Source organism: Cyprinodon tularosa, unplaced genomic scaffold (assembly GCF_016077235.1).
Source record: "Cyprinodon tularosa strain WSP-4 unplaced genomic scaffold, ASM1607723v1 ctg235, whole genome shotgun sequence".
Taxonomy (NCBI): domain Eukaryota; kingdom Metazoa; phylum Chordata; class Actinopteri; order Cyprinodontiformes; family Cyprinodontidae; genus Cyprinodon; species Cyprinodon tularosa.
In genome coordinates, this window is record NW_024038880.1 from 138,956 (window position 1) to 151,499 (window position 12,544).

The 12,544-nt window shown below is 42.3% G+C and overlaps 1 protein-coding gene across 1 annotated transcript in view; it reads left to right on the top strand.

Annotated features, from left to right (window-relative positions):
* The first annotated feature begins 418 nt into the window (after nucleotides 1-418).
* The window catches only part of LOC119784860 (protein HIRA), a 31,820-nt gene continuing 19,694 nt past the window's right edge, over nucleotides 419-12,544 (top strand). The window contains exons 1-7 of the mRNA XM_038287115.1: nucleotides 419-707; nucleotides 4,603-4,665; nucleotides 6,337-6,447; nucleotides 6,713-6,803; nucleotides 6,896-6,990; nucleotides 7,064-7,159; nucleotides 9,656-9,816. Coding sequence (XP_038143043.1) covers nucleotides 671-707; nucleotides 4,603-4,665; nucleotides 6,337-6,447; nucleotides 6,713-6,803; nucleotides 6,896-6,990; nucleotides 7,064-7,159; nucleotides 9,656-9,816 — 654 coding nt within the window. The 5' untranslated portion in view covers nucleotides 419-670. The remainder of the gene's footprint in view (nucleotides 708-4,602; nucleotides 4,666-6,336; nucleotides 6,448-6,712; nucleotides 6,804-6,895; nucleotides 6,991-7,063; nucleotides 7,160-9,655; nucleotides 9,817-12,544) is intronic.

A 12,544-nucleotide genomic window follows, 5' to 3' on the forward strand; every position in this document is an offset into this window, starting at 1 on the left:
AAATAAAAATTATATATATACATATATATATATATATATATATATATATATATATATATATATATATTCAACAAATCGAGATTTAAAAAAAATAAGCAGATAAAATAATTATTTTTATGCTTTTGTGCCCCTTCTAAACAAAATAAGTCTTAATCAAATTAAATCTTATCTAATTGTTTGAGTTTCTGAATTTCCGCCAGTTTAATATTTCAAAATAAAAGTCGTATCATTAGCTGCCAAATTTGTTGTTCTGGTTTCATTGCTGGTTTTTAGATATTTAAAAGAAACAACTATAAAACAATCTTAGAAACATAACATTTAAACGTATATTTATGCTGTTTCCTTGAAATGTTTTAAATTTGGATTATAAGAAGCAGCTGTTTCCGGTGCGCGGTTAAATCTACCGGAAGCGCCTGTTGGTGTCACCCGGTTTATGTTCCGCCGCCGCTGGCCGTCAGCCTACCCGCTGCTCGGCGCTGATTGCCGGGGATGCTGCCTGCCGCGCTGCGGACAGGGATGGAGTTGAGCCCCAGAAGCAGCCAAGTATCGGACGGAGTTTGAGACAAAGGGAGGGCGGTCGGCGTGAGGTTAACCGCCTGAACTGGTCGCCCGGCGGGCTTTGCCCCCTTTTTCTAGACGGAAATAAATCCATAAAAAAGTCCCGGTGAAGATGAAGCTGCTGAAGCCGAGCTGGGTGAGCCACAACGGTAAGCTGCTTGTGCAGGAATCTGTTGGACCAAGTTGGGCTTTTGTTGTCGGCAAGGCAGGGAGGGAGGATAGTTGAAGAAGCATGGTGGTCCTCACTGGTTCCCCCGTGGATCTGGTTCCCAAACACCGCCTAACTCTGCATAAAAACACCACATATATTCCACTTTAGGGGTTTATTCTCTGGGATTTAATGCATTTAAATTAGCTAACAAGCTAGCTGGTTAGCCCCCCGACTAGCCCCGATGCTAAACCCACCGAAAATAATGAGCCGAATCCAGACTTCATTTGTCCAACTGACATTTGATGAAATGTTTTTGGCGCTTTTAGTGGATTTTGTGCTGATTTCTGAGGCTTTAGGCGGGGAGCCGGAGGAGCTTCCAGCTGGTGTTACTTTGGAAAGTTACCCGCTGAGGAAACGGCCTGAACTGCAGGGATCAGGTTCATACTGAGCATTAAACTCCTGCTGTCTGACAGGATCCACCTCAGTCACAACTGATATTTATAACATCCACAGGTTATTTAACATGTAGGAAAGCACCAATTGCTGCACCACAGGTTGAGAGGTTTTATTTATTGTTGGAATTTTAACTTCTATGAGCTACATTGTTTTGGATTTTTAAATTATCTTTATTATTTGATTTCTTTTTTTCCAATCCCAGATGAGCGCCCTGAGAAGCAGTGATGTTTAGGTCTTAAAGCGCTGCTTTCAGGTCATATCCTGGATCTGATGTGTCAGATGGATGCCATGCATCGACTGTGAATACTGGTTAAACTGGAGCTTAAACCTGATGCATTAGATCAGGGATGGGCAACTCCAGTCCTGGAGGGCCTGAATCCTGCAACTTTTAGATACGTCCTTGACTTAAAGCAATTAAATAGCTAAGGAAAAGGACTCTGGAGAAATTGATTGCATACTGGGGAGGCAATTCAACCATTTGATTCAGGTGTGTTGAATCTAATTTTGCAGGAAATCGGCCCTGAAGGACTGGAGTTGCCCTCCTCTGCATTAGATGAAGGGTCTGACACTCAGAGTGATGGAAACATCACTTTAGTTAACAATAACAATTCATTCATCTGTAAAACGGGGTGGCGATGGGTGCTGGTGCCTATCTACTGCGAGAGGCGGGATCCACACTGGACAGGTCACCAGTCCATCACAGGGAAACACAGAAACAAACATCCATTCATGCACACACTCACACCCAAGGAGAATTTAGATTAACCAGTGAACATTCAGGTTTTTGGACTGTGGGAGGAAGCTGGAGTACCCGGAGAGAACCCACGCATGCTCATGGAGAACATGCAGACTCCATGCAGAAAGATCCGGGCTGGGAATCGAACCCAGTGCTACCCACTGAGCTGCCCTAATAACAATTCACAGACTGGTTATACTGGTAATCTGCAGCCCTGGTTTGTTGCTGAATCCACTTTCCTGTGATTCTCTGTTTACTTGGTTTGAATTGGTGGATGAATATGAATGTAGCAGCTGCGGGTCATTAAAAAATCATTGAATTATAATTTTTTTAAATTAAGGCCTTAATTGGCTGTTTATTGTGGCATTTAAAATGCTTTATTAAAAAAAACGATTTCATTACGATATATTTGCGTGGAACTGCTTCCGGTTGATCGCAAAGCTGTATGTTCAGAAAAGAAGTTTGAGTCTGAGAAAAGCGAACCCGACTCCGCCAGATGGATTTGCTCCGCATATCCATCTGGAAACCTTCCGTTGAAGTAATTTTGGGAAGGGGCGAAAATACTGGTTAGCTGATTGGCCTATGTTGGTGATAGACGAAGCATATGACGTACTAACAGAGCGACGACGAAGAGGAGCCAATTGATAGATCAAACTCTTGCTGAAACCAGTCGGGAGAAGAGCAAAAACATCTTTTCCTCTGAGAAAAGCCTCCAGAGCAGTGTTTTGCTCTTCTTTCAGTGAAGAAATACTCTGTAATTCCGATGAAACTTGCTCGATAGCCACGCTAACGCTAGTTTCATCGGCTGAAGCCGCCATGTTCTTTAGACTGAACTGTCGCGCTTCTCGTTGCGTCACACCTCAACCCGCCTCAAAGCCAACGCTGATTGGACGTTCGTTTGGTGAACGGCTCCAAATTTTCTTTAACGGAGAGTCTCCAGACTGATCTGCGAGTGAAACCTTGAAAGCTCGCGAGATCAGGATGGTCTCACCAGGCTAGAGAAAAGCTAGAGAATGCGGGATAAAAAAGCTAATTTCAACAAAAGTGTCTGGAAAACGAGGAATTCGGGACATGGCTGCAGCCTGTCGACGGGTAACTGTTGGTGGCATTAAAATTATTTCTAAGATCATTAAAAGAGCAATAAAAAGCATTGAATTTGAGTTATTCATTCCTGTATAAACCCTGAGCTGGTTATGAGCACATTTCCACCACAATACATCAGATATAGAAAGAAAGAAGTTGTTACTGTAGAGATATAATTGTATAAATATTATTAAATGCCTTTATTGTCCCACAATGGGGAAATTCACTCTCTGCATTTAACCCATTAGCAGCAAACCCAGAGCAATATGGCAGCCCACTGCTCCCCAAGGGAATGGGTTAAATTAATTTCATTGCTCTGTTCTTGTGACAGTGGAATCCCAATAAATCGCTGAAAAAAAAAAAGCTTAGATTAGTTTTTTTTTTTTTTTGTTGGCGCTCTGTATGCCTGATGAACTTTTACTAATTTTGATAAGTGCAGCTAATTAAGCACCGACTGGTCACAAAATGAAGTTATCATTATTTATTTTTGAACGCCTTTTCAGGATGTTGGAGTGAGTTTCTCTGCTGTAAACTAACTTGGCTCATGTAGCTTTAAAGTTCACATTCACAGACTCCTCAGACCTTGGGTGTTTGATGATTTAGAACAGGGGTCACCAACGTGGTGCCCGTGGGCACCAAGGGGCCCTCAAGGACATCATGGGGGGCCCTCAGCATCTTTTGAAAACCGAGCAATTCACCAGTGGACTAAATCTGAAATGTTATTTTTTTACTGAAGCTCTTATTTTGAAGCATTTATGAAGCATTTTATCAGATCAATAAATTAGAACATTTGAGGATTTATATGGATTTCATAATGAGAATATCTAAAAGCAAATTAAAAATGAAAAGAAACAATAGAAATATGTTTATTATCTATGAAGTTCAGGTGAACGCCGACTCCTCCAGTTCATAGGTCAGTATTGGTAGCCCGTCCTATGAATCAGTACCCATATATAGCCCTCAGCCTTAAAAAAGTTGGTGAGCCCTGCTTTAGAAGCTAAAGCATCGAACATTTAAACTCCCAGCTGCAGGAACCTGGTGTTCCCTGTATTTACTGCAGATGGCAGGGCGGCTCGCTGTGATTGGTTGAAGCAGTGATCTCCCTCAATACTGGAAAACTACATGCTCCTATTGTCACTCATTAACGGATGAAGCTGTTGTTTTCCTTTTTTATTTAGTTGATTCTGAATGTTTGCTTCCAGCATTTGGGGAAACCAAACGCAGACCGAGCTGCTTCCATTATTGTGTGCTGAGTAAACGAGGTTCAAAGAATGAGGAAAGATTTGGGGAGGTGCAGTATGAGACAGAGGAGGAGTTGACTCACATTCAACAGGAGCAGATCTCTAAGAAAATCCTAGAAAGCGCTCTGGGTGTTTACTGCTTGGAGAGCAGAGGGAACCGGTTTTGGCTGCGCCGCGTGCTCAGACAAAGCTGTGGAAAATCACGCAGCAGTCATTGGGAAATTTCCACGAAGACGAACTGAAAGGACAAAGATCCATGAAGGCGCTTCTGCTGGGAGGAACCCTGCCTGGTGTTCTGCACCAGCTCTCATCTCTGTTTCAAGCTTTTAAAACCTGTTGGGGTTAAATATTAAAATGTGTACTTTTGTCTTTTCTAGGCAAACCCATCTTTTCAGTCGACATCCACCCAGATGGGACAAAATTTGCAACGGGTGGACAAGGTGAGACGTTTAGAACCTGGATGTTTGGATGAAGCTGTGAGTTAATAGAGGACAAGCTCAGTTTACTCCTCCATCTCTGAGGAGGAAAAACGCTCCAATCAGAACACAGGATTCATCTCAGATTTGCACTGATCTCCATTCAGAAAGTGTTTTAGGGGTAAAAACTGACCGATATTTAGGAATACATAAGATAGATTTAGATCAATGACGGATATTTACCGAGCATGAATCCTACAAACTAGTTCTAAAGTGATACATAGGCCTGTTGTCATTGATAGTGACCTAGCAGATCATCACTAGGATGCGAGGAACCGTGCTAGCCTAAAACGGTCGTAAGGAACCGAGCTCGGCACGGATGGGTTTTCAGAGGGTAGTGGAAATGGGTCACTACCGATCCATCCTGCACATTCGCCAACAGATATACATCCAGGTTGCCATAAATAATGTAATTACGGTACTAAAATGAGTTATTTCTATCCTTAACTCTCTAAAGAATTCTAATACACATCTTTAAAAAAAATGTTTTATATGACTTTTGTGAGACAGTTTTTATGCTTTTTACATTCGTTAAACTGCTTCTCTGACGTCATCATGGGACACGCTCAGAGCAGTCTGGCAAAATATGATTAAACCACGTTAATCTGCATTTTAATTGTTTATTTCTTTAGATTATGCACTATATACCATTAGGTTAAAACCAAAGGAAAATATAAAACTAAAAAAAAAATTGATTTATATTTAAATCCAAAGGCAAAGAAGAGCTCCTGGAAGTGGCGTAGGATCACATTTCCGGTGCAGATCAGGCAGAGACGAGTCATAAAACAGGATTTTAAGGCATTTATTTTCTCAGGAAATACATTATTAAACTTTAACACATTCTATTTTAGTACGCTTACTATTACTGAGGAAAGGAAAAGGTCATTTAGGTCTTTTTGACGATATAAAATCGAGGGTGGCCCGGATGTATATCTGGATGTGCAAATGTGCTGATGGCGATCAGGTAGTAACTAGGGGCTGTAGCCTCTTTGCTTCAGATAAACTCCCACAATCCTTTGCTACATTAGTCAGTGTTGCGTGCCCACTGACATAAACACAGAAGCCGGATGGGAACGGGTTAGGGTTAGGGCAGATATGTTTTAAAGGAACCACATTGGCCTGTTTGTGTCGATGCCAATATGTCGGCATCCCTGCTCATTTCCCTCCGTCCACTAATTGAATTCTGCTACAGATCGACTGATTCAGGGGTTTTAAAAGCCGGTTTCGGTACCCATTATTCTGACGCTACTTTAACTGATACCTCAAATGTGCTGCTGACTTTTTAGGGGTTTGATTATGAAGCAAACATTGCCTTTACTTCCTTCACCGAAATGGTAAAAATGAGAGGACTCATGATAAAATCTTTAAACAAAATAAACCTTTATTAACAAATAAAACATTAACAAATGGAGGGAGCGGCATTGCAGGTTAATCAGCACCAATCGTAAAGACTTTTATTTCTCATTTTATAGTTTGGTTGTTAGAAAAGGTTCAGAACCAGAACAGAGAGAGACTGTATCAGAATCTTTTCACTCGGTGCAGATCTGCCAGTGGCCTTCTGGGGAAGCTAAAGGTCTAGCGCCCCTAGTGGCTCAAAGCTATGCAGCGTTGCTTTACAGAGATTTTGTTTTCCAGGGGAGGACTCTGGGAAGGTGATGATCTGGAACATGGCGCCCGTCCTCCGAGAGGAAGATGAGAAGAACGAGAATATTCCCAAAATGCTCTGTCAGATGGACAATCACCTAGGTAACCAGGCTTTTCTTTCAGCCCGTTTCTGGCTGCAGAGCTGCTGTGGACGGTTCTGGTTCTGGTGTCGGATAATAAATGTGTTGGACCTCATAGAACAGGGTTTATCTTTAAACCAGGGCTTTTATAAGCTGCTGTTCTCTGATGATCCCTGTAGCCTCTGATCAGAGCTTTGAGACGGAGAGGATTTTATGGATTGTTTGGTTTCCATAAACCTGCCCAGGTTCTGTACCGTTAACTGCTGGGTTTGTGTTTTCCTCTGCAGCCTGCGTTAACTGCGTGCGCTGGTCCAATAACGGGCTGTACCTGGCCTCGGGAGGAGATGACAAGCTGGTGATGGTGTGGAAGAGAGCAGCGTAGGTCCACTAACTGGCTCTGAATCCCTCCACCTGCGGAGAACCGCGTCCCATTCTGACCCGATTCCGCTCCGTTTTTTTCCAATCTGCAGGTTGATCGGTCCGAGCACCGTGTTCGGGTCGAGCAGCAAGCTGGCCAACGTGGAGCAGTGGAGATGTGTGACCATCCTGAGGAACCACACCGGAGGTACGGCCCGTTTGGGTATCAGGTTCTCGGCGGGTGGCCGGTTCTGGCGCTCAGTCTCCTGCTGTGCTTACAGATGTGATGGATGTGGCGTGGTCTCCTCACGACGTGTGGCTGGCCTCCTGCAGCGTGGACAACACCATTGTCATCTGGAACGCACGCAAGTTCCCAGGTAGGAAAACCAACGCAAACAATCTGGATCAAACCCGTTTCCTGAACCGGGGTCAAAAACTACGAACGCCTGATCGCGGATTTTAGAAGTTCAACGGCTGCGCTCAGTGAAACCTCAAAGGTTTCATCTTTATCAGCCCAAAATATGAAGAAACTCCTGTTTGAGCTCAATCTGACGCATCAGAAATTAGCTCCCCCTACCCCACCTGTTTCTGAAGCTGTCTGACAGAAGGAACAAATCTATGAATCAGTTCTGATTTTAGCAGAATAGGCGAACTGCTGCTGCTAAGGCCGTTGTTCTGTCAGATGAGCATACCCCATCAGACCAGCATACCTGTAGTCATCATCAGAGATGGGGACTCGAGTTTGTGACTCGTACTCGAGTCGCACTTAAGTCGTATATTTAATGACTTCAGACTCGACTTAGACTTGCATTTAAAGGACTTCAGACTCGACTGAGACTCGTGATTTCCGACGTGTGAACAATAATTTATTCCAGTGTAAAAACACTTATTCAAGCGTTTTTTGTTTTACTAACTTGACTGATCGCCGCTCGCCTTACCCGCACACAGAAGGGGTAAAAAAAAAAAAAAAAGAAAAAAGAAAAAACTCAAAGACCCAAACCGTGAAGCACTCAAGTTCAAGTGTTTTATTTATACAAAAAGCCACGGCAAAAGTGGCATAATAAAACAGTCCTTTTCTTCTCCTGATAAAACCTAAAATTCAAGAGTTTTCCTTAAAAATCACAGGCTGGAAGTTGGGCTCCGCTTGTTATGCTGCTTCAGGTGCGAGTGATCGTCCTGGAGCACCCACTGGCTGATCCACAGACTCTGCGGCGCTCCAGCACTGTTCCACTCCCTGGCGTGCCAAACCCCTTTCCAGACCGATCCAGCTGAAAAGAGAAGCAAGGAGAACGCCAGCATCCACGCGCCAAAACCCCGTCGGAAGATATATGCCTGTTTATGCTTTAAGCGAGGGGGAGCGCTACTTACAGGCGAGGTTCCTCCTCTGCCCTAATACTCCTTACTGGGCCATCTGTGCGCACGGATCCTGCCTGCCTCTCCCCCAGCAGCGCGTCCGTCTCTGTCACCTGCAGATTCCGTTCTCCTTCTCCTTTCCTTCAGACTCCTTTTATGTCGGCTTTAATCAGCCCTTGCTCACACCTGAGCGCAGCATTACGCAGCGCAATTAATGCACTCCGCCTCCTCAGACAACTACTTCAGTCCAGTGCGCATGGATTGTCACAAGGGAAAAACAAACCAAAACAACCCAACATGCAGGAAAAATTCAAAAGTCTAAAATAAAGGAAAACAATCATATAAAAAAGAAACATCAAAACATGCAAAGCTCAAGAAGAAAATACAAAGAAAAACAAATCATATCTTCCTCTCCAAACATGCAAAGCATAAAACTAACATTTAAATGAAAGAAAACCATAAACCATATTTTTCCCTGTGCAACACACTGACGTCACTGACGCAACAGTACGTGGACGGCAGGATTTCGATTGTTTTTTTTTTTCCACAGTCCTCATTTTCAATAAAAGAGCAGACATTTACTGCTAAAACTAGAAAAAGTTGTAACCACAAATGTCAGGTAAATACTGTAAGAAAATGCAAAATTTATCTGCAAATTTTTTTTTGCGTGTGCTTTTTTTAATTGTATTTTTCATTTAGCAGTTCAAGATAATGATAATTCCATAGATATAATAGCGACCTTTAAGCTATACCGTCTCAGTGACGGAGATGAAAACACAAGGAGAAACAAGCAAGCACGAAAATTATTGCACTTTTTTAAATGAATCAAGTGATTAGAATTTTTTGTGCGATTAATTGATTATTGCGACAGGCCTTCTCAAGACTTGAGACTTGACTTGGACTTGAGCTCTCAAGACTTGAGACTTGACTTGGACTTGAGCTCTCAAGACTTGAGACTTGACTTGGACTTGCAAAAAATGACTTGTGAACATGTCTGGTCATCATGCATAAGCAAGACGTCAGTTTTGCGTTTATCCCTTTAATTTTGTACAAAAAATAGACTTTAAACTAACTCTATAGGGGTATATCCCTTTAGATATGTGCAAAAGAAAACAAACTTAAAGTCAGACCGCCGTACGCTTCAAAAAACAACAAAAAATAAGTTATTAAATCGTTTTTTTTGTACATGACTAAAGAGATAAACACCTGTTGTTCGATTTTCTCCCGACCTTATGGTTCCTGATAGGGAGGTGGATGCGAGAGGCTGATCGCCCCTTGTTACCCCCTGTACACCAAACGATGCACAATCAGGCTGAAAGTCTGCCCGATCAAAAAACTCGCACGACTGGAAAATCGTCCCAAAAAGAGTGAAAAATCGCACATTGTACGCTTAGCTTAACTAGCCATCTACTAGAACCAAGTGGACCGAATCTGCACAGATTTCCACAAACGAGGCGGTGACACCACAGGTTCTGTTTGCTCAGTGCTGCTGGATCATTGGTCTCCCTGTGTTTCCTCAGAGATGGTGACTTGCCTGCGCGGACACACCGGACTGGTCAAAGGTCTGACCTGGGACCCGGTCGGGAAGTATATCGCCTCCCAGGCCGACGACCACAGCCTGAAGGTGTGGCGGACGGTGGACTGGCAGATGGAGGCCAACATTACCAAACCCTTCAGTGAGGTGAGCAGCTGTTTCACCGCCGTCCGGACTGACTTCTGACCTCCCGGAAGAATCAGCTGGCTCACCGGCGCCCCCTGGGGCTCAGAGAGCATATTAACCTTTAGGGGAAACAAACTTTTGTTGTGGATCACAAATTCAAGAAAAAGGCTTTTCTCACGTCTGTGTCTAAATAAAGATATATACGTGTTTTTATAACTCTAGTTACATGTCTGTAAAACTTATCTGGATTAGCCTATCGCCTGATTTCGGTGTAACTGGCTTCTGGCAAGTGCTGACAGCCCTGATGGGGGTTCAAAGAAGCAATAAGGACTACTTTAAGCCTAGCGAGCAAATTTTTAATTTCAGCCCAGCGGGCAAATATTTATGTTTTAATTTAGCCTAGTTGGCAAATTCTAGCCTAGCGGGCTAATTATAATTTTAGCCTAGCGGGCTAATTTTAATTTCAGCCCAGTGGGCTAATTTTAATTTCAGCCCAGTGGGCTAATTTTAATTTCAGCCCAGTGGGCAGATTTTAATTTCAGCCCAGTGGCCTGATTTTAATTTCAGCCCAGTGGCCTGATTTTAATTTCAGCCCTGTGGGCTATTTTTAGTTTCAGCCCAGTGGGCTAATTTTAATTTTAGCCTAGCGGGCTAATTTTAATTTCAGTCTAGCGGGCAAATATTTATGTTTTAATTTTAGCCTAGCAGGCTAATTTTAATTTCAGCCTAGCGGGCAAATATTTATGTTTTAATTTGAGCCCAGTGGGCTAATTATAATTTTAGCCTAGCGGGCCAATTTTAATTTCAGCCTAGCGGGCCAATTTTAATTTCAGCCTAGCGGGCCAATTTTAATTTCAGACTAGCGGTTAAATATTTATGTTTTAATTTTAACCTAGCGGGCTAATTATAATTTTAGCCTAGCGGGCTAATTTTGATTTGAGCCCAGTGGGCAGATTTTAATTTCAGCCCAGTGGCCTAATTTTAATTTCAGCCCAGTGGGCAGATTTTAATTTCAGCCCAGTGGCCTGATTTTAATTTCAGCCCTGTGGGCTATTTTTAGTTTCAGCCCAGTGGGCTAATTTTAATTTTAGCCTAGCGGGCTTATTTTAATTTCAGTCTAGCGGGCAAATATTTATGTTTTAATTTTAGCCTAGCAGGCTAATTTTAATTTCAGCCTAACGGGCAAATATTTATGTTTTAATTTGAGCCCAGTGGGCTAATTATAATTTTAGCCTAGCGGGCCAATTTTAATTTCAGACTAGCGGGCCAATTTTAATTTCAGACTAGCGGGCCAATTTTAATTTCAGACTGGCTCACCGGCGCCCCCTGGGGCTCAGAGAGCATATTAACCTTTAGGGGAAACAAACTTTTGTTGTGGATCACAAATTCAAGAAAAAGGCTTTTCTCACGTCTGTGTCTAAATAAAGATATATACGTGTTTTTATAACTCTAGTTACATGTCTGTAAAACTTATCTGGATTAGCCTATCGCCTGATTTCGGTGTAACTGGCTTCTGGCAAGTGCTGACAGCCCTGATGGGGGTTCAAAGAAGCAATAAGGTCTACTTTAAGCCTAGCGAGCAAATTTTTAATTTCAGCCCAGCGGGCAAATATTTATGTTTTAATTTAGCCTAGTTGGCAAATTCTAGCCTAGCGGGCTAATTATAATTTTAGCCTAGCGGGCTAATTTTAATTTCAGCCCAGTGGGCTAATTTTAATTTCAGCCCAGTGGGCTAATTTTAATTTCAGCCCAGTGGGCAGATTTTAATTTCAGCCCAGTGGCCTGATTTTAATTTCAGCCCAGTGGCCTGATTTTAATTTCAGCCCTGTGGGCTATTTTTAGTTTCAGCCCAGTGGGCTAATTTTAATTTTAGCCTAGCGGGCTTATTTTAATTTCAGTCTAGCGGGCAAATATTTATGTTTTAATTTTAGCCTAGCAGGCTAATTTTAATTTCAGCCTAACGGGCAAATATTTATGTTTTAATTTGAGCCCAGTGGGCTAATTATAATTTTAGCCTAGCGGGCCAATTTTAATTTCAGACTAGCGGGCCAATTTTAATTTCAGACTAGCGGGCCAATTTTAATTTCAGACTAGCGGGCCAATTTTAATTTCAGACTAGCGGGCCAATTTTAATTTCAGACTAGCGGGCCAATTTTAATTTCAGACTAGCGGGCCAATTTTAATTTCAGACTAGCGGGCCAATTTTAATTTCAGACTAGCGGTTAAATATTTATGTTTTAATTTTAACCTAGCGGGCTAATTATAATTTTAGCCTAGCGGGCTAATTTTGATTTGAGCCCAGTGGGCTAATTATAATTTTAGCCTAGCGGGCCAATTTTAATTTCAGCCTAGCGGGCCAATTTTAATTTCAGACTAGCGGGCCAATTCTAATTTCAGCCTAACGGGCAAATATTTATATTTTAATTTCAGCCCAGCGGCCTGCTAAAAGACATCCAAATGCAACTCTTGAATCTTTGAATGCCGGTGTTATTGAACTGGATTGGTTGGGATTTTATATTGGGTGAATTTGGAATTAGACAGTAAATTGTGCTGCAGTTCATCTTCTCTCTTTATTAATGTTTTTCCTATATTAATCCAGTTTAAAGAGGAAAACTTTAACTAAACTTTAAAATGTTCTTTAAACTGGGCTCATTTGGCAGTAATCATCTGATCCATTCTGTTCTACGGCCTGGAGTCTGAAGCAAAGCCTAGTTCTGGTTCTGGTTCTGGTTCTAAACTGTAAAACTGT